At 51.5% G+C, this 24634-nt stretch overlaps 1 protein-coding gene across 4 annotated transcripts in view; it reads right to left on the reverse strand.

Moving 5' to 3' along the window:
* The window catches only part of CRMP1 (collapsin response mediator protein 1), a 51228-nt gene that overhangs the window by 3261 nt on the left and 23333 nt on the right, over positions 1 to 24634 (reverse strand). For 2 of the 4 annotated variants that reach the window (XM_019661159.1, XM_019661160.1), the window contains exons 4-13: positions 24397 to 24561; positions 16361 to 16422; positions 14316 to 14396; positions 12118 to 12186; positions 10426 to 10546; positions 7647 to 7803; positions 4651 to 4792; positions 3757 to 3927; positions 1628 to 1807; positions 575 to 740 (exon numbers count right to left, since the gene is read on the reverse strand). In XM_019661159.1, coding sequence (XP_019516704.1) covers positions 575 to 740; positions 1628 to 1807; positions 3757 to 3927; positions 4651 to 4792; positions 7647 to 7803; positions 10426 to 10546; positions 12118 to 12186; positions 14316 to 14396; positions 16361 to 16422; positions 24397 to 24561 — 1314 coding nt within the window. Of the gene's footprint in view, positions 1 to 574; positions 741 to 1627; positions 1808 to 3756; positions 3928 to 4650; positions 4793 to 5060; positions 5373 to 5791; positions 5913 to 7646; positions 7804 to 10425; positions 10547 to 12117; positions 12187 to 14315; positions 14397 to 16360; positions 16423 to 24396; positions 24562 to 24634 lie in introns of those variants that run through there. The other 2 variants (XM_019661157.1, XM_019661161.1) reach the window with 2 other exon arrangements.

Here is a 24634-nt window from a genome sequence, read left to right on the forward strand (position 1 = left end):
AGACACGAGACCCTGGGGCTGTGGAAAGTCTAAGGGATCACGACAACTTCCGACCTGTCCACACACGCATTTGTTGAGCACCAAGGCCTGGCAGTTTCACACTGAATTTCTCGCGGTCTTAATTTCCTCTTTAAAGACATGGAGATAATACCACTCCACACACAGGGTTGTTGTGAAGACAAAACAGTCCTGAGTTCTGACAGGGCATGATCAACTGCAACGGCTGGACAGGGTGAATGAAGACACGCCCAGCAGACACTGGCGACTCCTAGTCACCGTTCCACGTTTAGCTTCGTGGGTAAGAGTGTAAAAACGTCCCCAAGTGTGCTTAAGGACAAGCACCGGGCCAGTCTTCACGAAGACCCTTCATACACCAGGGTCAGGCATCTCTGTGTTGTCCCCATGGGCCCCCTCTGCGTCCCCAGCCCACAATGCCCCTCCTGGGAGGAGAGGTGGGGGGGGGGTCCCACGGTCCCCTCCTTGCCTGCTCATCATGTGGGTCTGTCTCCCCAGGAGTGGGTTCCTCTAGGGACCGCTGTGGGTGTGGGGGGCCTCGGCTGCTGTGGTTTCTTACCTGATAAGCTGAAGTTGGACTGGTGGAGGTTTCTGATGGGCGGAGGCTGGTGTTTGGAAGGCGAGGACTTGGCAGAGGGAGCAGGAGTTGCATATTTGGGCGTCGCTGGCACCTCGTACACAGGACCGTCGTACATGCCCCTGGGCACCCCTTGCAATCCTGAAACCTAAACATGGAGCGGGAGGGCGACTGGTGGTCAAGGTCACGCGTGCTTTCCTGTTCAGACGGGCCTGAGCCCTGCAGGCAGGAGTGTGACCTGAGGACTCACACTCACACACACACAGGTACCCTAGCCACACTTCCACATGCACATACACACATATATGATCACACACCACACAGGCACCCATTCACTCCACAGACACACATGCACACACAATTCACACACGTACACACACACACACAAACAAGCTGGCCTTTCTGGCAAACACCAGCCCTGCAGTATGGGAAGCAGGCTGTCATGGCGATGGGAAGGACCACAGTGGGGGTTTATCTGCAGTGTGAGCTTCCTCCTCTGAGCTGGACTGGAGATGGGACTGAGCCTGCTCCACGCCCTCTGACCTCACAAGTGAGCGCTGACTCTTCACGGAAAGCGGGGAGAAAGGTGCAGACAGGGAGGGAAGAAGAGGGCGACCTGAAGGGCGTCTAGATGCAGCTCTGCCAGCCCTCGAGTTCGCTAGGGGCTGTTTATTTTTACCAAAACGGCAATGCCTACGGTGTCAGAGCTTCCCCAGCTGTGTGACACTAGTCAGTCCTTCACTGCTTTGAGCCCCAGGGTTCTGATCTGCAGGAGGAGGCTCGTGACACCTCACATAGCAGGTGGCAAGAACTCCGAGACGTGCAGGGTGTGCGCCCTGATCAGTTTCACCTAGAACCCTGCCATTCCCTTCACAGTCTGCAAAGCCCTGCGGCCTCCGTGATCTGGTTGCCACCGCAGCCCTGAGACGCAGGCAGGGCAGCGTCACAGCTCACATGTGACACGTGAGCCAAGGGAGGCTCGCACAGCCGTGACCACTGCTAACGCCGCACGCAACGAACCCCAGACCCACGCACCTTGCTCCTGATTCGGACGCGCTGGTAGAGATACTCAGGGAAAGGCTTGCGTGGGAGGAAGCGGCCGGTGCCCCTGTCGGCGCTGAGGTTACCGTCCTCGAAGACAATCTTTCCCTGGCTGATGACCACCAGTGGGGAGCCGTGGCACTCCATGCCCTCGAAGATGTTGTACTCCACGGCCTGCAGGCGAGACCACCGCGCCGCCGTTACAGCGGCCTGCGCGGCTGCGTGGTCCCCAACAGGGGTCCCACTTAACCTCGGGCGGGTCAGGGCTCATCTCCCATGGCTCTGCTCCCTGAGCACGCCTTCCCTACGGCAGCGTAACACGCCAGCTCTTTCATTTGCAAAACCAAACCCTCGCTGTCGGGCATTCAGGTTGAGGGTGGTTTCATATAATCAGACTAAGATCGTCTGAGGCATCATGAAGGTGAGTGGGGGCCCCCCCGGAGTTAGGCAACGTGGCTGCTCTGACACTAACGGGCATTTTTGTGTCTTTAAAAACATGTATGTATTTTCTTTAAGATAGCTTTCTAAAATTAAATTACTGGGTCAAGGGGTGTGAGCTTTTTGAGGGCACTCTTTGTACATCGTCCAATTACACTGAGAAGGCATCAGGCCAGTTGACGTTATAACAGCAGTGGGGGAGAGACACGTCAAGATTTCATGTCTATGAAATCCCCTCCAGCACTGGGTAAGGTCATTTTTATATTTTCTTTCCTTTTATTTTTGCTAATTTGAAAGACAAAACATGTCCTTAAAAATACCCATTCTTTTCATTACTCCTAAAGCAACTATAACTAGCACTAGCTGTTGATTATTTAAAAAGCAGGTGATGTGTATAGTAAAAAAGTTAAAAAAAATCAAAAGAAACAAAAGATAGTGATTTTTAAACAGAAGCTCTCTCTCCACCTCAGACTGAGACACCTGCCTCAGGTAGTTTCATCTGTGTCCCCAGGTGGTTTCGGTACACGAGTAATGACAAGCGCTCTGGTGTTTTCACCTAACTCTGCTCCGTATCAGCACATGTACGTGGCTTAAAAACATTTTTAACATTCTTTAAGCTGCTGGACCGTACTCCATCTCAGGGATGGACGATCATTTATTTACCCAGTTCCAGGGATGGACAACTTGGGCACTTCCCTCCTTCTGCTAAACACCGTGCTGAGACACACTTCTGTGTGTTCACACCAGCGTGTGTGCACGTCTTTCTAGATGTGGAGTTTGGAGCCAAAGAGTAAATGGATTTTGCCTTTGGCAGATGCGCCCTCCAAGAAGATGGCACCAGTTTCGATCCCCAACGACAAAACGATGTGAGCTGGCCTGCCCCCACCCACCCCGTCTGACCGCACCTGCGGCCGACCATGCCCCCTGGGTCTCGGTCACTGGCATGGGTGAAAGAGAGCATCTGACTATCGTGATTTGCTTCTGGTTAATAATAACAGCGACTGGGTTTGTTTTTAAATAAATAGAAACCACTTGCATATTTCTTCTTGGGTCACTGTTTGTGGTTTTGCACCCTGTTCTATTTATTGGGTTCTTGGTATGGGTGTCTTAGGTCTCTCTGCATCCTTAGGTTTGCTGGATGAGTGAAGATGTCAAAGGCACGTAAGATGCAAAGCACAGACATAACCCGCCACCACAGGCCTGGCGCCCGGGGCTCAGGGCAGTGTGAACCCTGGGGTGTGCACACACAGCATGCTTCGGGCACAACCCTTTCCTTCGCCACGTTAGCAGTGCACACGGAAGGAAGCAGGAGGTGTCTGATACACCAGAGCAAACCCTCCCAGCTCGATAACTACACTGGAGAAAGAATCTTGGACCTAGTGCTTCCCCTCGCTGAGCCTGAGAATCTGTGGGCAGGAGCCAGAGAGAGACAGAAAGAAAGACGACAGAGCGACAGAGAGATGGGGATAGAGAGAACGTGTGCTCGCAACGGAGGGAAACCGTACCTGCTCCAACCCCATCTCTCCAACTGGCCGAGGAATCTGAATGACTGGGTCATGCCAGGTATCAGATGGCACCCCGGCTGGAAACTTCCTAAGTCATTTTTAACCAGAGGTTTCTAAAATGATCGCAAAGCAAGGATCACTTATCCAAACCAGGAGTGTGGCAAATAAACCAGGACTTACCGACTTGTGGCTCTTGGCTGTTATGGTCTTCACCCTGTCGGGGTCCCAGATGACCACATCGGCGTCCGAGCCCACGGCAATCCGCCCTTTTCTAGGGTACAGGTTAAAGATCTTGGCTGCGTTGGTGCTGGTGACGGCGACGAACTGGTTCTCATCCATTTTGCCGGTCGCCTAAAGGGAAGGCCCGCCGATGAGAGGAGCGCCCAGAGCTGGGCGGAAGGACAGACGGGCGCAACCCTACACCTGGTGGCTGGAGTCCCTGCAAGAGGTTGGCGTTTTCTCCTCTCCCCAGAAGAACAAAGGCCATCCTGAGAGAGCAGCGGGGCCTGGCTGCATCACAACGGGGACTTAACCGCTCACAGGCGGCTGACATTTGCCCAACAGCCACTATGGCATCTTGTCAGTGTCACTGGGCCCAAGTTTAATAGAAAACAAAAACCTCTGGTTTTGAGTCAGTGAAAAGTCACCTTTACAGGCACTAACATGTGGTTAGAAACAAAACATTTGTCATCCTTAAAGAGCAAGGGACAGCTGTCGCATCTGCGAGTGCAGAGGACTCCACAGGACTTGTGCCACCTTCTTAAGAGTCACATGTTAGGGCCGGCCGAGTGGCTCAGTTGGTTAAGAGCTCATTCAGGAGTGTGAGCTCTGAGCAACAGGGTCACCGGTTCGATTCATGGCCCGAGCTGAGCTTCCAACAAGTGGCAGGATGGCTCAGCTAAAAAAAAAAAAAGTCACATGTTCCCTCACGGGCCCTCCTGATATACTTCTGCTTCTGTCTTGAAGTGAGAAAGGAAGGAGTTAAGAACCAGGGCATAAAGCACTGGCTTTTGAATGACCAGGTGGGGTGCTTCTAGAATGTTCCTGGGGGGAACACATTGGGTGCCACCTTACCACCGCCTTGTCCCAGACGACGGTCATCCGCTCCTCTATCCCGTTGACGCCCTCAGGGATCAGAGTGAAGTTATCCTTGCCCACCGCCTTCTGGGCAGTGCTGTAGGGACAGTGGCCACTGCCGGTGACCTGAAGGTCTCCGCTGGCAAGGATGAAAACAAGGTGGGTTCAGACCTGAGTTCAGGTTGAAGGGCAAAGACCAACTTCAGACACCCAGGCTTGAGCTTGAAACCCCAGAGAGATTGTGGGGAGAGGGTTTAAGGCACATCCTGGGCACTAGTGAGTGACATGGGAAGGCCCTGTGGCCTTGGGTGTCCTGTGGCTCACTGGGGGAGCCCTGGGCGTTCTGTATTAGGGCAGGCCCCTGTCTGGTCTGCGTAAGGCTCCCCAGGTGTGCTCCTCTTCCTCACCTGGAAGAGAGGGATCCCACCAGGCGAGGTGCCAGGCTATCCTTCCCTGAGATGCTGTGATCCGGGGACCTCCGGGTCTGGAGAACCCAGAGGGCCCCCAAGATGCTGTGGGCGGTGCGCTCTCTGTGTTGAGACAGGAGCTGGGGGAGAAGGTGCCGGAGGCCAACGGGGTGACTCTGCTTCCTCAACTCTCACCAGATCCCTAAATAGCCCTGCTTTGATGCAATCTGGCTTTGCACGTCCCACCGACCTGCTTTTAAATCCTGGTTCGGCCCCCTCCTGGCTAGGCAAGCCGCCCCTCTTTTTTTCTTCCTGTGTAAAATGGAGAGACTGGAACCTTCCATCCGGGACCATGAGGATCAGATGAGCTGACCCTGGGCTCGCCGAGCACACGGTAGGCGCCAAATACACCAACTCCCCGCCTTCCCCTCCTCCATCCTCTCCCTCTCCTCTGTCAAGTCGGGTGCACGGTAAATTTTACGTTATGTGAATTTTACCTCACATGTTGAAAAAAAGAAAAAAAGTGCAGCCAATAAATCAATGAATGGGTGGATGGATGGATGAATGAATGAATGAGTGTAGAAATGAGTAAAATTCACAGCTCCAGCCCATGCCCGCGTGTCTCACAGAGTCAGGGACGTTCACACGAGGGGGACGCTCACGTCCGGGGCCTCGGGTCTGCACAAGCTCACAGGGGGTGACGTGAAGAGTGCTGACACTGGCCTTCTCACCATGAGGCTGTTGGATCGGGCGTGGCTGCTGTCTATGGGCTGCGCTCCCCAGACAACATGCTGCTCAACAGTTGCAGCCAAGTGACCCAGGTTCACTGGGTTGGCTTTTTCATCCCTCAGGCTGTTGAGACAATACCTTTTGCTCTATTAGGAGCCCTGAACTGGACACCTGAGTACATGGACTGAGTGGAGCGTTATTTTGTGAGGCAAAATAATGTCGGCAGAGGCCATGCTCCCACTCGGAGCCCCGGGGCATATCCGCAATCATCTACAATAGATGTACGGAAATCTATTCACTCGTGATATGCACTCGTCTATTCCACGAAGGTGTCTGCACACTTCCTGGGTGCCTGGCACGGTTTTAGGCCACGGGGGTGCATCTATGAGCAGAAACAGGCAAAACCCCTGTGTTCACTCGCTGACATTCTAGTGGGGTGGGGGCAGGGGGCGGGAACATGTGGTGAGTCAGCAGAATGTGTGCTGGGGACTAAAACAAAGTGTGGGGGGGGTGCTGGGGAAGGCTGGGGCTGCCACCATAAAGAGGGTGATCAGAACCCCTCACTGAGGAGCCATCTTCCAGGCAAGATCTGAAGGCAGCAGAGGAGTGAAGGACACGGTGTCCAAGAAGAGTGCTGGGCAGGGGTGCAGTTAGCATGGGGCCAGTGGGCCGGGCCGAGGGGGCGAGGCGAGGAGGGCCAGAGCAGCTTCGGGAGACGGCCGGCGGGACATTGTGAGGACCTGGGCTTTACTTTGAGAGATCTGTGGGGTGAGACGGAGCTTGGTCTGACTTAGGTTTTAACACATCTGGGCGCCTGCTGGGAACAGACTGACACGTGCAGGTCGGGTGGGAGGGGGGGTATGGAGACAGAAAGGCCTGTCCGGGGAGAGGACGGCAGCCTGCGCCAGGGTGGCCACGGCCAAGGGGGTGAGAAGCGGCCACATGCCAGGGCCCTTGGTCCACGTCCTGCCACCCCCTGGCAAGGCTGTGGGAGGGGCAGCTTTGTGGGGAAGGTCAGGAGTTGGTTCTGGACTGGGAGCTGCCCACCAGACATGGGGCTGCAGGAGGTGAGGGAGCCGGTGGCTGTGCAAGTCCGGGGCTTCTGCATCACTTAGGGGAAAGATTTGCATGGTGGGTACGCACCCTCGGCCCCTGTGGTTCCCTCTGATGAGAAGCCCCATCCTACCCTCGCCCATCACACGAACTCCTACTCATTCCTGAGCGCCAGGCCTGAGGTCACCTCCTCCAGGAAGCCTTCTGCACGTCTCCCGGTTCTGAGCATGCATCTTTGCTTCCAGAGCAGCCCGCACACTCAGCAGAGATCCTGCACTGTGGTCTGGAGAGCGCTCCCCTCACACTGGCTAACAGCAGGAAGGGACTGAAGCGGCTGTGCTCCTACTGTGTGCATGGAGCACAGCACAGCACCGTGGCCACTGAGTGACCCTAAATTCCAGGCCTTTTACCCACACTGTCTCATAACCAGCTCTGCGATGGGGGCTCTATTCCCCACACTTTGCCTAGGAGTGAACCGAGGCAGAGACATTGGACATGCCCCAGGTGACATCCAATTAGCGGATGAGGCAGGATTTGCATCCTGGGTGCTCCCCAACAGATCCTAGCACCTGTCACTCAGTTGGCGCTTAAATAGCTGCTGAGTGAATAGGAGGTGGTCAGGGAATGTGAATGGGGCAGTGAACGGCCTGCTGAATAAAATGGCCCCTGGGGCCCCTGAAGGCCTGTGGTGAACAGTCCCGAGCTCTGTTCTGAGGACTCCCAGAGCATCCAGCCCCAGGCCTTCCAGCCTGGGCTTCGCGCCCTTCCACCCTCCGCCCCAGAAGCCTCCTCCCCAGCTCTCACCAGGCCAGGAGGGAGGTCAAGTAGTCCGGCGTGGTGGGGTCCGGGCTCAGGGGAGGGGACGTCACGAACGCGGCCGCCTTGGCCCAGTTCTTGCTCCAGTAATGGGTGCCGTCGGTCCCCAGACTGGCAGCAATGGGCTCGCCAAAAACGAGGGGGCCTTGGGGGACAAACACAAACACGTGGTTCAGAGCGCATGGTCTCTCCTGGGAGATGCTGACGCATAGAAGTAGAGGCTCTCAGAGCCCAGAGGATGAGACTGGCCAGAGGCAACGCGTCGTGCATCCTTCTCCCAGGCTGCATCACACGCACCCGAGACCCCGGCCCCCAGGCACTCAGCACCGGGCTGACCCGCTCAGCAAGCTCTTGGTTGTTAATGCTGTAAGTGTTGAGGTGGGACTATTATCTCCTTTCATAGGCTGGTAGCCGAGGCACAGGGACACAGTCTGCTGTCTCAGCTTGGGTCCTGCCAGAAACAGATCTCCCAGTAAGGAATCGAGTTCAAGTGTTACATTTGAGAGGTGATTCCAGGACACACTGGCTGGGGACTGAGGAAGTGACGTACGGGAGACAAAGCAGCCAAGAAAAGGTGAGTTATCGAGTCACAGCTGTGGCCACCTGCAGCTCAGTGCACGGGGACTCTAGGAGACTGTGACACATCTCAGAGCCTCCCAGCCCCAGGGCTAGGGGGCTGGGATGAGCATCCAATCCACTGCTTCCCAGCATCCAATTTCCAGAAATCCCACCCTCCTTCCAGGGAAGGGGCCAAATGTGCACTTGCCAGAACAGAAGCCCACAGGCAGAGTCTCAGGGCTTCCCACTAACAATCTCTGCATGAAACACAAATGCCAGAAATATGGCCCACAGCACTGTGGCACGTGCTCAGGCCGCCAGCCCAAGTGGGAGGTGGGCTTTGGAGCAGTGGTCCAATAGCACGTTCTGCACCTGAGCCATCCAAGACAGCAGCTGCCAGCCACGTGTGGCTCTTGAGCATGTGAGATGTCGCTCATGTCACTGAGCAACGAACTGAAAAACTTTATCTAATTTTACTTGAAATCTGAACTGAAACAGCCACGTGTGGCTACTGGCCCCTTAAGCTCTAGGATTTGTATGCTCAACTCCCCTGCATGCCGGCTACTACTTCCAGATGCCTGTCACTTTTCTGAGCCTCGGTTTCCTTATCTTTAAAATGGACGTAAATCCTAAGTGAGCTGTGCTCTACTAGAGTGCTCCCTATGAAATGTCTCCGATTGTCCGCTTGCCCTCACAAAGGCTGAAACAAGGTGCTTGGGGTTAAAGCCACTTCCAGTATGTCAGCCGCCAGCACTTGAAGTTGGGATTGTTCTGAACTGAGATGCACTCACTGTAAGTGTGAAATACACACTGGATTTTGACGACAGTACAGAAAAAGGAATGCACAATATCTCACTCATGTTTTGATATTGAGTACATGTTGAAATAATATTTTGAACATACTAATGTTCAAAACATACTAAAACAAAATGTATTATCAACTTTTTGTTAAATAGAGCTTGTAACACTTCCCATAGAGGGCTCCCGTGAGAACCAGGAGCATAACGTACAAGGAGTCTGGTGGACACTCCGTAACTGTGGTTGTTTGTTTCTCACTGGCCTTCTCCACAACCACGGCTCCCCGGCCTCACACGACTCAGAGAGCATGACCCGGACTGCCCTTGTCCGGGTGGGAAGTGTCCTTGGTGAATGTCCACTAGGACGAAAGGATTCTGGCGGCTCTGTGTGTAATGAGCACGGCCCACCTCCTCCATCTGTCATTCTCTCTCCCTCCCTGCGTTTGGGAAGGAAGGCTGCTCTGGGCATCCTTCTTCCTTCTTGGTCTGCTGCTGGTTGGGGACTGTGACCTCACTGTCAAGAAGGCCCGGGGACTATACCGAGCCCCTCCTCTGAGTCTCCTGCCAAGAGGCCACACCCAGCGAAGGCCTTCACCCCCCAGTCTCAGTGAGCCAGGCAGCCTGGCACAGCGGGGCCCACTTGAGAGATAAGGACGCCATGACAGGAAGTGAATGGCTGACCTAGAGCTGAGAAGGGTGTCCTGGGGACCCACCACGGACGCTGCCTGCCGAGCACTTCACATCCATGAGCCCAGCAGGGCCGTTTAGAGAGGAGGCGATGGAAGTTCCAGGAGGTCAGGTAGCACATCCCTCTCAGAGCTGGGCAGCTGACGTCCTGGACCATATGCCACTGATGTCCAGCACAGGGCTGTCCCCAGACCCTCCGGCTCTGGAAAAACGCCTTCCTCCTTCCCAACCCACAGCGGAGACTCCGTGCGGGCCCGATGGTGGACCCTGAGTGCGGGCACCTGCCATGGGGCCCTAGACAGGGGGCTCAGGATGACGTGTCCAGGGAGAGGACCAGGAAGGGGGCAGGCAGGGTCCAAGAGCTGCTGCAGCCCCGGCTCCATCACTAACTTGATGTGAAACCCAGGAGGAAACTTTAATGTCCATAAAGCCCTTTAAAATACTCTGTCTCTTCTGACCCCAGATAATTACCCTTGCTGCAAATGAGGCTCCGATATGACTTACCCAAGGTCACACATAGGCACATGGCACCCAGAGATCAAACCGAAAACCAACTGCACATCTTGTATTCTGCCCACCGTCCCATCCTCCCTTTCCAAAATGTGTAGCAGGCCCATGGGGCTCGGGGCCTAGGCGGCGTGTCTCTGCCCTGGGCAGGAGCCCCCCCACTGAACCTGAACCTGCTGGGTACCCGCTTCCTCAGGGCCTGGCGCTGGGCTGCGCACCTTTCTTCCTGGCCAGGGTGATGATGTCCGCCGCAGTCTTGCTCATCACCTTGGTGATGTACACGGGGCAGTTGATGCGGCCCGCGATGGTGATGGCCCGGAACACGGCCTCAGCCTCCAGCTGGGGACATGCAAACACAGGGGTCACAGGAGGGGGGGGCAAGGACAGCTACCACCCACCCGATTCCCTGAATCAGAGCCCTTCGACTTTCCTTAAGTAAGTGTGATCAGAGGGAAATCTACTGCATTAGAGGAAAGTAGTGTAGATTTTAAAAAAAGGAAACATTAAGTCAACATGTATTTGGTTAGAGCAGCGGTTCTCAACCTTCCTAATGCCGCGACCCCTTAATACAGTTCATATTGTGGTGACCTCCAACCATAAAATTATTTTCGTTGCTACTCTATAACTGTAATTTTGCTACTGTTATGAATCGTAATGTAAATATCTTTTTGTTTTCCGATGGTCTTAGGCGACCCCTGTGAAAGGGTTGTTCGCCCCCCCAAAGGGGTCGTGACCCACAGGTTGAGAACCACTGGGTTAGAAGGTTGGAAGGAAGAATTATGTTCTTACGCTGCTTGGAAGTATTCTGCACGTAGAGGGGACAGACTAGGCAGAATAGGCATCAAAAGGCCCATAAAGTGGTCTGTGACATACATGAACGCATGTGTTCGCCATTCACCCATTCACTCATTCATTTATTCATTCACCAGGTGAAACTGCCTGCTGGTGGGTTTGATCTCTGCCCCTGGAGACCAGAGCTTCCTGAACAAAAGGACCCGTTATGTTTAGTATTGTTTTGTTTTTAATGTATAGTCTGGTGATGCCCCAAACACGGTCCTGCTGCCCGTGGCTGGCACTGGCGGCAACGCCCACATGACATGAAGGTTGTGAACATTGTCTCTAGGTCTGTCCCGATCTCACCAGGGTCCAGGAGCAAACAGCCTGTGGGCCGTGGAGCTCACGTGAGGAGCATGGGGCTAGATCAGCAGCCCCTTGGGGGAGGAGCCTGTCTACTCTGTGCTGTGTCCCTAGCATCCAGCAGAGGGCCAGGCCCACAGCAGAGGGCCAGGCCCACAGCAGAGGGCCAGGGAGACTGCTTATGACCTGATGGAAACATCCTCAACGCCAAGGCTTCCAGGATGCCTGTCCTGTTCCACGCCCAATCTGTTTACCTCTCTGCCCCCCAAACACACACGCACGCGCGCGCGCACACACACACACATATGCATACTCACACACACACACACACACACACACACACACACACGTGCGCGCACGCACACACTCACACACTCTGCCACTCCCAAGGGAACTCATCATTTTCAAGTCTCAGGAACACAGCGGACAGCATGCAGGGGGCAGCTGTTTCGTAGGCGCAAGGCCTGGGACACATGGCTCTGCTGTCCTAGCATCAAATACAAAAAGTCCTTGGTAAGGATCCCTGAAGTGTCCATGGGGCCTTGGTGCGACGCTTCTGGACCCTGAAGGCAGAGCCTCCCCCTGGCTCCCCGATTGCCCTGCAGCCCCCAGGGCTCCCGAGTCAGAGGGCAGGCCCGAGGGAGCGTCACGTGTGCTGGTCTGCTTGCGTAGGGGGAACGGGAGGCAGACGGGGGCTCTGGCTGGGCTGTTCCAGCTGGCGCAGCATCAGTGAGCCCAGCAATGTCGGGCCCATCGGGTGCAGGCTCCTTTACCTCCTCAGGTCTGCTCAGAGCATGGCCTTCGGGACCCGTGATGCCCATCTCTAAGATCCGCTTTTGTTCCTGCAAGAACAACGAGTCAGGGATCACAGAACATCACAGCCAACGGAGGCCGGTCCCCCAACCCCCATTAGACACATGGGCAGCTGAGCCCGGAGCGTGAGTGGTCTGAGGGATCTATCTTGGGCTGCGGGCCATCCAGTGCTGCCCGCTCCCCCCACTGCACTCCTTCTCCACCTTCGCAGCTCCGAATACCTACACCCACAGCTGCTCGCTATGCAATCCCTCTGGGACCAGCCAGAGGAAGCAGAGGGATAAGAAATGAGCCTCCAAGACCACTCCCATCCTCCCAGGGTCTGAGTCTCTGCTGCAGGGCTGTCCTTGGAAGAAAGCTGGTATTGGGTATTGCATGCATGTGGGAATCTGCTGCAAACCTGACCATCTCCGTAACTCTGGGCAAGTTGGTCAAGCCCCAGTCTTCTCTTCTTTACATTGGGGACAATAGTGCCTGCACCCCAGTCCCCCTAATGAATCAGTGAGGCAGCACATGTGGAACGCCTGCCTGCACAACACCTCACGTGTAGTCAGACCTCATGACTTGGCAGCCGGCTCTCATCCTCTCCCCTCGTTTCCTCTTCCTGGTACCTGTTTTTCTAGCAGGAAACCTCTACCTCGAGTTGATCATATAACCTTGAAATGGTTCCCTGAGCTAATGACCCAGATTCAAATCCATCCGCTCCAAGATTTTCTCGCCCCAGGAATACTTTAATTTCTCAAAAAAAAAAAAAATTATTTTTACTTTGCCCAGATGTCAGCTGTGCTGCAGCTAATTTTAACTTCCGCTGTTTCTGTACCATCATTCTTACCATGAGCTCTGGGCCATATCAGCCATGAAAAGAAAAAAAAAATCACAATTTCCACTGCATCTATTAAACTGGAAATAATTTCAAGGTCTAACGGCTGGGCTGGATCTAAGTAAACAGCGGAATAATTTCAGCGACTGAAGATGATGTTTACAAAAGCATTTTTGTGAACTGTTTATAAAAAGATTTTATGATGCAGAGGGATCTCTGTGCAAGATTGTTTAAATGTCTGTGACTACTTCTGTTGGGAGGGAAGGAGGGAGGGCGGAAATGACATAACGGGAGGAGAACACAGATCACAGAAAGGCTCGAGTAAGGTTTCTAGTTAGACACCAAGGGCTGCGCACGTGCATCATTTTCACTCCCTTCTGAAGCCCCACTAAAGTGACAGAAAAGGCACGCAAGCGCCACGAGAGTGCAGAGAAGACGACAGAAACAAAATTTTGGAGGCCGAAGCAGAAATGCAGAGGTAACAAATGTATTGGAGCTGAGAGAAAGAAACGTTAAGTCGGCCGTGAGGGAAGCTAAGACGCCCCTGATGCAAAGCTTAGGAACTGGGGGTTCCAAGCTGGTCTTCTTACACACCACGGGTGGGGTGGAAGCTGGTACATCCTGGAAACCTGTTTCGCAGTAACCAGTAAAGCTAAATCGTGCATACCCATCCCCCAGCAATTCTACCCCTAGGGACATGCTAGCAGAAATAGGAACATATGTTTAGCAAAAGATGGAGCCAGAACATTCACGGAAAGTTTGTATGCAATAGCCCCACATTCCAAACTATCCAAATATCCACCACCTGGCGAAGAAACTGACACGTTCATGCAGCGGAATTTGACACTGGGATGAAAAAGAAAAGGCTGCTGCTTCGTGTAACAACTGGGATGAGTCCCACCGACCTGGTATTGGGAAAAGGAAGCAGACGTAAGAGGCACGTACTGTGCGCTTCCTTTTTTATGATGCTCGAAACCAGGCAAAACTGAGATGTGTGTGGCAGGCGACTTCTAAGAAGCTCCCGATGAGTCCTCTCCCAGTTTCCACGCCCTTGTGTAACCCCCTCTCCTCGTGGATTACACAAAAGGCCAAACCCTCCAAGGTTCACAGGGCAGCTATGTTCCCCACACTGTACAGGTGAGCAAACAGAGGCCCGAGGCCATGTGGACAGCGAAAGGCCTCCTGCAGATGGTGTGTGCTCGCCTCACATCCGGTCCTTGGCTGGGCCCTTAACTGCCTAGTCACCTCACTACTCAGTGCCGACACCCCCCTTCTGTCATGCCCTTTACAATGAGGAGGAGCAGGCTGAGGTGCAAGCGGGGGACACACACCACTCACCTGAGCTATCAAATCTCCATTTTCCGCGTGGACCAAGATCACAGCTCCCAGCCCCTTAAGGAAGGTGAAGGCTTCGTAGAGCTACAGGGGTGTCAACAGGGACCAGGGTGAGAGAAATGATCAAGCAGGAGCATCTGCCGAGACGGCTCTGCTGCGCACACCGTCATCCACCCCCAGCCCCGGCAGGGACAGCACACCGCTCCAACCATGGCAACCGAGGGTCTTGTTCAACAAGGAGGCCTTGGGAAGGGTCTCCCCTGACCTTGGGCCCCTCCAGATCTGAAAGCAGGAGGCCGGGGTCGGGCACACAGTGATCAAAGTCACACCATGGCCAGATGGGCCCCTCCCTCTGGGCGCCATCCATACGTTTTGCTTTCCCATTGGATTTGCTCCACTGCAGGGCCTGTTGATGGTGACAGCTGGTGCTCAGAGGTCGATTCTAGTTCTACTGAACTTGTGTAACTAAACCTGCTAAGCCTGCACTGCAGCCACCCACATACCTCGGGAGGTGTGTACATCTTTACAACAATTGTAACCCATGACATCTGATAGACAGTGGGGTGGGGGAGGGAACACGTTCTCCAATCACTCCAATACTCAGGTAATATACACCTGCCCAGCATCACCTCACTTAGCCAGCACAGGCCCTGCCCACTGCCCCATGCCCGCTTCCCACCCGCAATGGATCCGATCAGATGTTTGCACCTGCTGGGGACCAAAGCCACCATGTTCCCTCTCCAGGGGCTTTCAAAGTTTAACTTTGTTCTTCACGTGTGCAAGACAACACTCCCCACGCCCCCGCCCCTGCCCCAGGATGTGTGCTTTCAGAGGTAGACAGCAGGTGGGGGAGGCACTGGGGGGCACGAAGCACCTTTGAGGACCTACGTCCACAGTCCGCTCGACTCCAGCTATAAGGGGGGCTCCGGTGGGACAGACATGAGAATGAAACAGGTGAGTCTCAACTATGCTGGAGGGCCGCATGCTACTCCTTCCAGGAAACGGAACCAAGTTTCAGCTTTGTGAATGCCGACTGATGATTACATCAAAGGCCTTCAGGGCATCTTGGAGTAAGATTGTCTGTCTGTAACTCCATGTTTATTTTGAAAGGCAGGACATGCGCTCCTCCCACTGATATGTCAAACTCCATGATAATAATGATTGGGAGCTTATTAACACCCACAAGGCACCCACTGTGTGCCAGGCACTATCCTAGAGCTTTACCTGTACTCAATCATTTAATCCTCCAACAACCTCTATGAGGCAGATGCTATTATGAGCCTAAAGCACAGAGAGGTTAGGAAAGCTGCCCCAGGATGCACAGCAAGGCCAGGATTTGCAGTCAGGCAGTCTGGCTTTAGCATCCACGCTCTTCACTGCCACACTGTCCCACCTTTTTAACAAGCTGAGGGCAGGACAATGATAACACAACAATACCAGGAGTCCCAGTGGTGTAAAGCCAGGAGCCCAAAAAATAGTAGCCCCAACACCTGCACTGCTTAGAGCACTGTCTTCTTTAGCTCATTTCACCCACATAACAAGTGTTTGACGTTGGCAGGGCCAGGGATGCTTATGTCTTCCCGATGAGAAAACTGAGAAAGGAGGTGATTTGCGGTTGGTTCGAGGGACAGCCAGGGTTCTCCTCCAGGGTCACTCCTCATTGAATGGTCTCTGACCTGGCCTGAGGCCCAGAATCAACTTTGGAGTTTTCGAGAGGTACAGAACCCCGAGCCCTACCCCGAGCATCTGTGATGGGATCTAAGAGTCTTTTTAATGAGCTCTTCGGATGATGCTGAAGGTGGGCCAGGTTTGGGACCCACCATGCAAGAGATCCCCTGCTCCCCACCACTCAGGTTGCCAGAAAGGAATGCGGGCCCAGGAGCGGTGATGACTGACACGAGGTCACACAGCAATCTAGTGTCAGAACCAGGACGTGACCCAACGCCCTCCCCTGCCAGTTCTGACCTCTCCCTTGCCCTGTGCTGCCTTGCCTGAAAAGCTGGCCCACCCCTGCCCAGGGAGAACAGGAGGTGTGCAGAAGGACCTACCTGGCTATCAGACATTTGGTAGAGATCCTTATAGGCCATGTAGACTTGGAAGGAATTGACACCTGTGTCAAGACACAAAGACAACAGAAAAATGCACTTAAGTAAAAAGAAGCATGTCTTTCCTGTAAACTGGTGATCATGGTAGACTGGTGACCACCAGGATAGAAGGGTGCCATTGGGATTCACAGTGGGGGCACCTTGCCTAGCCTGGGGGTGTGGGCCAGGGTCAGAGGAGGAAGATCACACCTAAGCTGAATCTGGAGGAGGAAGAAGGGACAAAGGGAGCGGGGAGAGGGGAAGGGAGGGGAGGGAAAGAGGGAGCCGTCCGGCTGAGAGGGAGGGGCGTGCAGGTTCACGGACAGTAGGCAGGTAAAAGCACATTAGGTGTGCAGGTACTAGAAAGTGTCCTGTGGCTGAAGCAAAGGGAACACATGCTTTTTAAAAAATCCCCTGTATTTTTTTTATTGTAGTGAAACACCAATAACAAAATTCACCATCATAGCCACTTTAACGTGCACAATTCAGTGGCATTTCGTGCACTCACTATGTTGTGCGGCCATCACCTCTATCTAGTAGAGCACATGCTTTAGAAGGGAGCGACATGATCAAACTTTTTGTCTCAGGCTATTCTGGGAGCAGAGTGGAAGCTGGGTGGGCAGCACGGCAGGAGAAATGGAGACAGGCAGGAGGAAGCTGCAGGCAACCTGCCCAGGCGCGCTATGGCGCTGGGCCAGGGCGGCAGCTGCAATGATGAGCTGGCAGGGATGCAAAACAGGCTGAACTGGGGCCGGCCGAGTGGCTCCGCTGGTTAGAGCGCGAGCTCTGGGCAACAGGGTTGCCGGTTCGATTCCCACAGGGGCCAGTGAGCCGCGCCCGAGCTGAGCTGCCGCTGAGATGGTGACAGTGCGTGCTCTTAACAACAGGGTTGCTGGTTTGACTCCTGCATGGGATGGTGGGCTGCGCCATGTAATGCTCACCCATTACATGTGCTATGCGATTGTTGACGGACTCGGGAAGCATTTGGATAAGCAGATGAAGAAGTTAAGGCAGAAGGATTAAATGGCATCGAGGCTTCTTTTATACTAAGCAATAGTGAAGACAAGCCAAAAATCTTTCCTTGGGCAGAAAATCTTGGCAACGAAAATTTCCTTTCCCAAAAGAGCAGGAAAAGTGGAAAGAAAAAAACAACTAGAGATTAACATAAAAGTATCAGTTTTGAATTAACCAAGTAGGACTAAATAAAAATAACAGAATAACTGATTGGTGTTACATTCCTTGTAAACATAAACCCTTTTTTAAATACAAAAACTTGGTATTTAGATATAGATACACTATCAATGGGTAAACAGGTAAAACTGAAGTGGCAGGTAAATTCATAGCCTTAAATGCTTCATTATTTCTTAAAGGGATGGGGAAGTAAGCTTCCATGATAAGAAATTTGAAAAGAAGAAAATGAAAATTCACTAGAAATCAGACGTAAACAATACACATAAAAGCAGAAAGAATTCCAAAACATGGTAGAATTAGCAAAAACACCCTAGATCCAGTACTGGGGCTGGGTGGGTAGGATAAAGCTTTCTCAGATTTAGAAACCTACGTGAAAAATCATGAAAGATTTCACTTGTTATTAATGGAAATCTTCTGTAAGTTAATTCTTAGAAACTCAAAGTAAAAAGCAAACAACCAACACAGTAAGCATGTCTGCAACAAATTTAACAGAGGTTTAAAAACACCTCTTATTTAAAACACAGCAGGCAGTGGTTACTTTTGGGGGCAGGGTGGGGTGACAGGGACCAGGGAGCTGGAGTGGCCAGCAAAGTTCAATTTCTTGCCTGAGTGGGGTAACCTCATAATAATTCATAGAGCCACATTTTCGCTCTGTGTGGTTTTTCTGTACCTATTTTATGTTAAAAAGATTAAAATAAGAGCAAAGAAGCAAAAACCACCACAGGGCACTCATGTTTAGACATGTTTAGACGTATGTTTAGACAACTGAAGAAAATAATGGCTAACTGATAAAGATAAGGACAAGATTTGTAAACCTGGCGTCCTAGTAATTCAAATGAAAACCTCAGTATCGTACCACATTTTAAAATATGTTGCCAAATGCTAGAGAATGCGCATCAAAATGAGTCTTACACAGCAAATGACAGTGAAAGCTGGCACGAGCAATTTGCCAAAGCTTATAAAACCAACTGAATACTATGCATCAGGAGTCATATAAATGTTTCCATGTGTTTGGCATGATAATTCTACTACGAACACTAGAACTTCCTGTTACTCTCTAGTCCTGACTTCCTGTTAAAACTTTATGGTTCTTAACTTCCTGGGGGAGGGATATATACATATATATGGGGTCATCTTGGGAGGGGGTCACTTTTGCACGTGAGTGGCCGTCCTCACACTGCTGCGGTGGTTTTTTTTTTTTCCTTTTCCTGAATAAACCTTCCTTTTTGCGGACTACCTGGAAAATTATTTGCTGTGATGACACCCATTAAACAACTCCCCATTCCCCTCCCCCGGCCGCTGGCACCCACCCTTCTACCCTCTCTCTCTGAATCTGACTCCTCTAGGCACCTAGAGCGCAGTCATACAGCGCTTGTGCCTTCGCGTCTGCCTTCCTTCACTGAACATCAGGTCCTCAAGGCTCATCCCCAGTTGTAGTGGGTGTCAGAATGTCCTTCGTTTTTATGAATAACAATCCACTGAATGGATGGACCACATTTTGTTTACCCATTTTCCCTTCGGGGGGACATCTGGGTTGTTTCCTTCTCTTGGCTGGAGAATTAACACGGAGCCCAGGCGGTGGGGCTCGTGCTGTGGATGAGGCGCCACTGAGCCAGCCTCTGACAGTTCAGCGAGGTGACTCGCCCAACGTCACACAGCCAAGAAGTCCAAGGGCAGGATTCGATCCCAGGCAGCCCGACTGCAGAGATCTTTCTGCATCCTGCTGCGTCCTGTATATTATGTGACACGTCATTTCATCGTGCACTTGTGTGAGAGACAGGGAGACAATGGTGAAGTGGCCCAACTTCAGAAGATGAAGCCACATTAGAGACAGAACCTACATCTCAACCGTCTGGGGCCGGCAGGACAGGGTCGCTGCTCCCGCCTGGCCTGTGCTCCAGGAAGTCACCCCTTTCACCACCACTTCCCATCCCCCCACCTCCAACAGTCCCCACACAGATGGAGGGCAGGGAGCACCCAATGTCCACGTCTAGCTCTTGGCCCTCTAGAAATATTTGCAGCCAGAAGCATGGACATCCTTACAGAGTTGTCCTTTCTCCCACAGCTCTGTTTGAAATAGCAAACAATTGGAAATAGCCTGCAGTGGGGTCTGTGATGAGCCCCAAGGTACCCCTTCAGGAATGAAGGACTCACCCCCGACCCCCAGCTGGGACAGCTGCAGGCAGGTAACCCTCAGCAATCAGCGTTGTTGAGCCACCTTCCCCACCCCCCTTCCAATCCTCACCACCCACCCCCACATGAAGACAGCAGCCTAGCTCAAGGTCATGCACCCTATGCCCGGTTGACTGGAATATGAAGTCCCCTGCCCCTGTCCTTCCTCAGGATAAATGTGAAGGGCGTCCAGATTTCAGAGCTCCCTGTGGCCAATCCTGCTTTCTTTGGGTCGCTCCTGACATCACTCCGTGGGGGACAGAATAAACATGTCCACTCCCTAACCCCCAGAACCTGTGAATATGTCCTTCCCAGACAAAGGGACGCCACAGAAGGGGTAAGATGACGGACCCTGAGACAGGAGAGCATCCTAGATTTTCTGGGTGGGCCCAGTGTAATCACCAGGCTCAGAGAAAGAGATGTGAGGACGGAAGCAGGGGCTCAAGGGACACGGGCGGTCATCTGAGCAGGAAAAGCCAAGGCAAGGATTCTGTCGGGAACCTCCAGAAGGAACGCGCCTGCCAACACCTTCATTTTAGCCTGTAAGACCCATTTTGGACTTCTGACCTCCAGAACTGTCGTTTGTATTATTTTAAACCAAAAGGTGGTGGGTGGTGTTCCGGTAGCAACAGGAAACTAATACACACTCACTTCCTGCAGGCCAATCCCTGTCTCCAAGTTTGCTCCCTGGGGGTCCTGACGATAGTTTTTATAAAAATTTGCCAACTGGTGATAGATCAACCCAGCACCTCCATAAAAACGAGATACATTATGAGAAATGAGGTGTGTGCTGACACGGAATGATAATAAATTAATAACTGATCATATAGATTCCTGACCACAGGCCAGGCTGCTCGAAGCCTTGACATATATCCTCTCATTGGATCTTCAAAACAACCTTTTTATTCTCCACCTTCCGGATGGAGAAACTGAGGCAGAGAGGGCAAATAATTGAGCCAAGGTCACAAAGTTGCTAAGTGGAGGAGTCTGGTTGTCCATGACATTTTATTGAGTGAAAAAAAGCATATTGCAGAATATTATGCATATTATACTTACATTTATGTAAAAATTGCATATGTGTGAGTATGCATACACATATACAAATAGGATATGCATATACATAGTCAAAGGGGTTGTATATACACATAGAAACAGAAAAAAAGCCTGGAAAGGCAAACACCAAATGATCGCTTCTTTAGATACTTTCATATTGTTCCAATAAACATGTACTAATTCTGAAAATCAAAAAGCATTTTACAATACAGCCTAGACACTGAAAACCCATGAGTTCACCTAAAAACTCCAAGTCTTTTCCTTGCAAGTTTCTAGTCAAGGGAAGAAAACAGCTCTCTGCCCTCTTCCAGGACACTGCAGTGATGGAGACCCCACCAGGTCACCTCCCCAACAGAGCGCTCGCCATGATGGTTTATAACCCCGGTGGTCCCACCCCGAACCCCTCTCCATGTTCACGTCCATAGTTAGGCTGTTTAAATGGACTTGATGAAGTCCCTGGTGACATGGACAACTGCTCAGGATTTAATGCTCGGTGAGGAAAGCAAGGTAAGGTCGTCCCACTTTATCCATGATGGACACGTTCCAAGACCCCCAGTGGATGCCGGAAACCGCACACAGTACCAAACCCTATAGGCACTGTTTTTCCCCTATACATACTTATGATAAAGTTTAATTTCTAAATTAGGCACAGTAAGAGATTAACAACAATAAATAATAACAAAATAGAACCATCATAACAATATACTGTAATAGAAGTTATGTAGCTGTGGTCTGTCCGCCCACAAGTATCTTTGTGTCTCCCACCCACAAATCTAACGCCTTTTCCACCTTAACTAAGCACTTATCACAGTGTGGTTGTAACTTTCGCAGTTTGAAGTGCGACTGCAAAACTAGCATGAATTTATTTTTCTTTCTTCACAGTTTCATGGATAGAAGATTCTTTTTTCCTGTAGATCTTAGTAACCTCAGCATATGCAGTCAGACAATTAAGTTCGCGAACTCATCCTAGAAAAAATGCTATATAGTTCATTGCTGAATATTCCTACGGTCACCTTCGAAGTACTCCCCTTGGGAAGCTATGCACCGACACCAGCGCCTAGTCCACCCTTCAAAGCAATTTTAGAACTCTTTTTCTGGAATGACTATCAGAACTGTTGTCATATTATCTTTGATGTCCTAAATGTCATCAAAATGTCTTCCTTTCAATATTTCCTTTATCTTTGGGTAAAGAAAGAAGTCATTGGGGGCCAGGTCAGGTGAGTAGGGAGGGTGTTCCAATACAGTTATTTGTTTACTGGCTAAAAACTCCCTCACAGTCAGTGCCGTGTGAGCTGGTGCATTGTTGTGATGCAAGAGCCATGAATTGTTGGCGAAAAGTTTAGGTCGTCTAACTTTTTCACGCAGCCTTTTCAGCACTACCAAAGAGTAAACTTGGTTAACTGTTTGTCCAGTTGGTACAAATTCATAATGCATAATCCCTCTGATATTGAAAAAGGTTAGCAACAGCGTTGCAACAAGTTCTCGAACTTAATTTTCAGACATTGTATGATTCCTTTCCTTATTAAGCCAAGAATTTCCACCTTTTCACTTAAAGGAAGCACTTTACGGCTTCTCTGTGGCACATATGAATTGCCAGCATCACCACTCTTGCACTTTGCGGCCATGATTAAGCAAAATAAGGGTGGCTTGAACACAAGCCCTGCGACCATGACAGTCAGTCTTACATCTGAGATGGCTCCTCAGTGACCAATAGGCGGGGAGCACACACCAAGTGGAGACTCTGGACAAAGGGAGGGTTCATGTCCCAGGCTGGACAGGGGGTGGCCTGAGATTTCATCCTGCTATGCAGAATGGCACACGATTTAAAACCTGTGAATTGTTTATTTCTGGAATTTTCCATTTAATATTTTCGGACTCTAGATGACTGCAAATAACTGAAACTGTGGACAGTGAAACCGCAGGCAGGCAGGGCTACTGTACAAAGTTGTAAATTCCCTTGGCTTATGATTCTGTGAAAACAAAGAGTGTGAGTCACAGCACCTGCAATGGAGGCACCGGTGAGGCCATCTTGATACGGAGAGCTCAGACACGCAAAAAATCCAAACACGATTGGGCATTCTCATAAGGAAAGACCTACACAAAACGTTTCACGCAATCAGCAATTAAAGTACTGCAATGTACAGTGACAGGCTGACTCTCAGCCGTCCAATGAGCAAGGCTTTTGTAGAAACAGTCACACCCAACGGTGTGAACACGAAGGGCGCGCGACTCATGGGCGTGCGAGCGGGTGCACCTTCCCGGAAGGTAATCTGGCACCAAGTGTCCTGATCTCGGAAAACATTAAAAACTTGACCTCACAATTTCACTTCCGGAAATCTAAGGAAATAATTGGAAATGCAAACTAATGTTTATACACCCAGATGTTCACCACACCATGATTTACAGTAAAGCAAACAGAAAACCTAAGGGCCCAATAAAAAGAAAAGAGCTAAGCAAATTTACCATAACTGTATATTATGAGCCATTAAAAAGTTACTAACGAGGAGTACTGATTCCTCATACAATGTGAAGTGAAAAGAGAAAGACTCCAAATAACTGCTATATAAGGAGAAATTCATCTAAATAGACAGGGGATGGGAGGCAATAATCTTTAACATTAATGGCATGTGGCAGCTGGGGACAGGCCCAGGGGAAAAACTTTTTTTTCCCTTACCTCGATTTTCTGTCTTTTTTGTATTGCGGTAAGATACTTTTATAACAAGAAAACATGGCATATATGTTTTAAAAATGGAAACCACCCCCTAGCTCTCCCTGAAACATCACATCCACTTGAGGCTGCCTCCTCGGCCAGCCTCAGGAACTGCCCCTTTCCAGGCTGACCACTGGCACCACGGTTCTCCCCGTGCTCTTGGTCTTTGCTTCCAGGTGTCTGCAGTTCAATTCACCTCCAGCTGATATAATGTGCACTGTATAGTGTCTACACTGTCCAGAGACACCCGGTGTGAGCCCAACAGAGGGGAGCCAGGGTGGGAGACAGAAACGGACAGACACAATCCCCTCCTGCACAGAGCTCCGGGTTTAACGGAAGAGCCGGCAGACAGCCAGTGTCCCGTACTCCAAGAACAATGCATAAGGTGCCCCCAAAGAGGCCCAAGCACACTGCTATGAATATTCAAGGGATGAAGCAGTTCTGACTGGGGGAAATGGAGAGGTAATAGCTGAGCTGGGCAGCAGAGGAGATGTCCTGGCAGAGGAGACAGCATGAGCAAAGGCCCAGCGGCGTCGCAGGCTTTAGGAGATGGCGTTCAGGACAAGAAGTACCCAGATGAGTTTGAAGCAGAGAAAGAAACGTGAGGCTAGCGCATAGATCACTGCAGGCCTGTGTGCCAGGATGATGAGACCTGGCTGCATCATCTGACCAGGGGATACCCCGAAAGGGCCTGAAGGGGAAGAAGACAGACTCCTTAACGAGGGTCCTGTTTTTCCACTGTTTATGTGGCTGCATGCAGCTCATAGCTGGGCTCACAGCAGATGCAGACAAAGGGATTTTAAGCCATACAATCAGATCCACCAAAGAAACAGGAATTCCAGAACTGTGCCCCCCTGCTGGGGCTTTAACTGACCTTTGTCCTGCACCAGCACTTCCAGCTCCTCTCGAATGCCATCGTACCAGCTTGTGATGTCCACATGGAGGGAGTAGTCACAGCAGGATTTGGTGTCAGCTGCTTCATGCCATTTCTCAAAGGCGGTCAGGAGGCTGGACCCAGGGTCAGGGACCACATGGTCAACTGGGACAGAAAAGTATGTCAACATTCCAAGTCTTTAGGATGCGAGTTATTCCAATGGTAGCCTCTTTGCCAC

Source organism: Hipposideros armiger, unplaced genomic scaffold, assembly GCF_001890085.2.
Source record: "Hipposideros armiger isolate ML-2016 unplaced genomic scaffold, ASM189008v1 scaffold_337, whole genome shotgun sequence".
In the NCBI taxonomy this organism is placed as follows: Eukaryota; Metazoa; Chordata; class Mammalia; order Chiroptera; family Hipposideridae; genus Hipposideros; species Hipposideros armiger.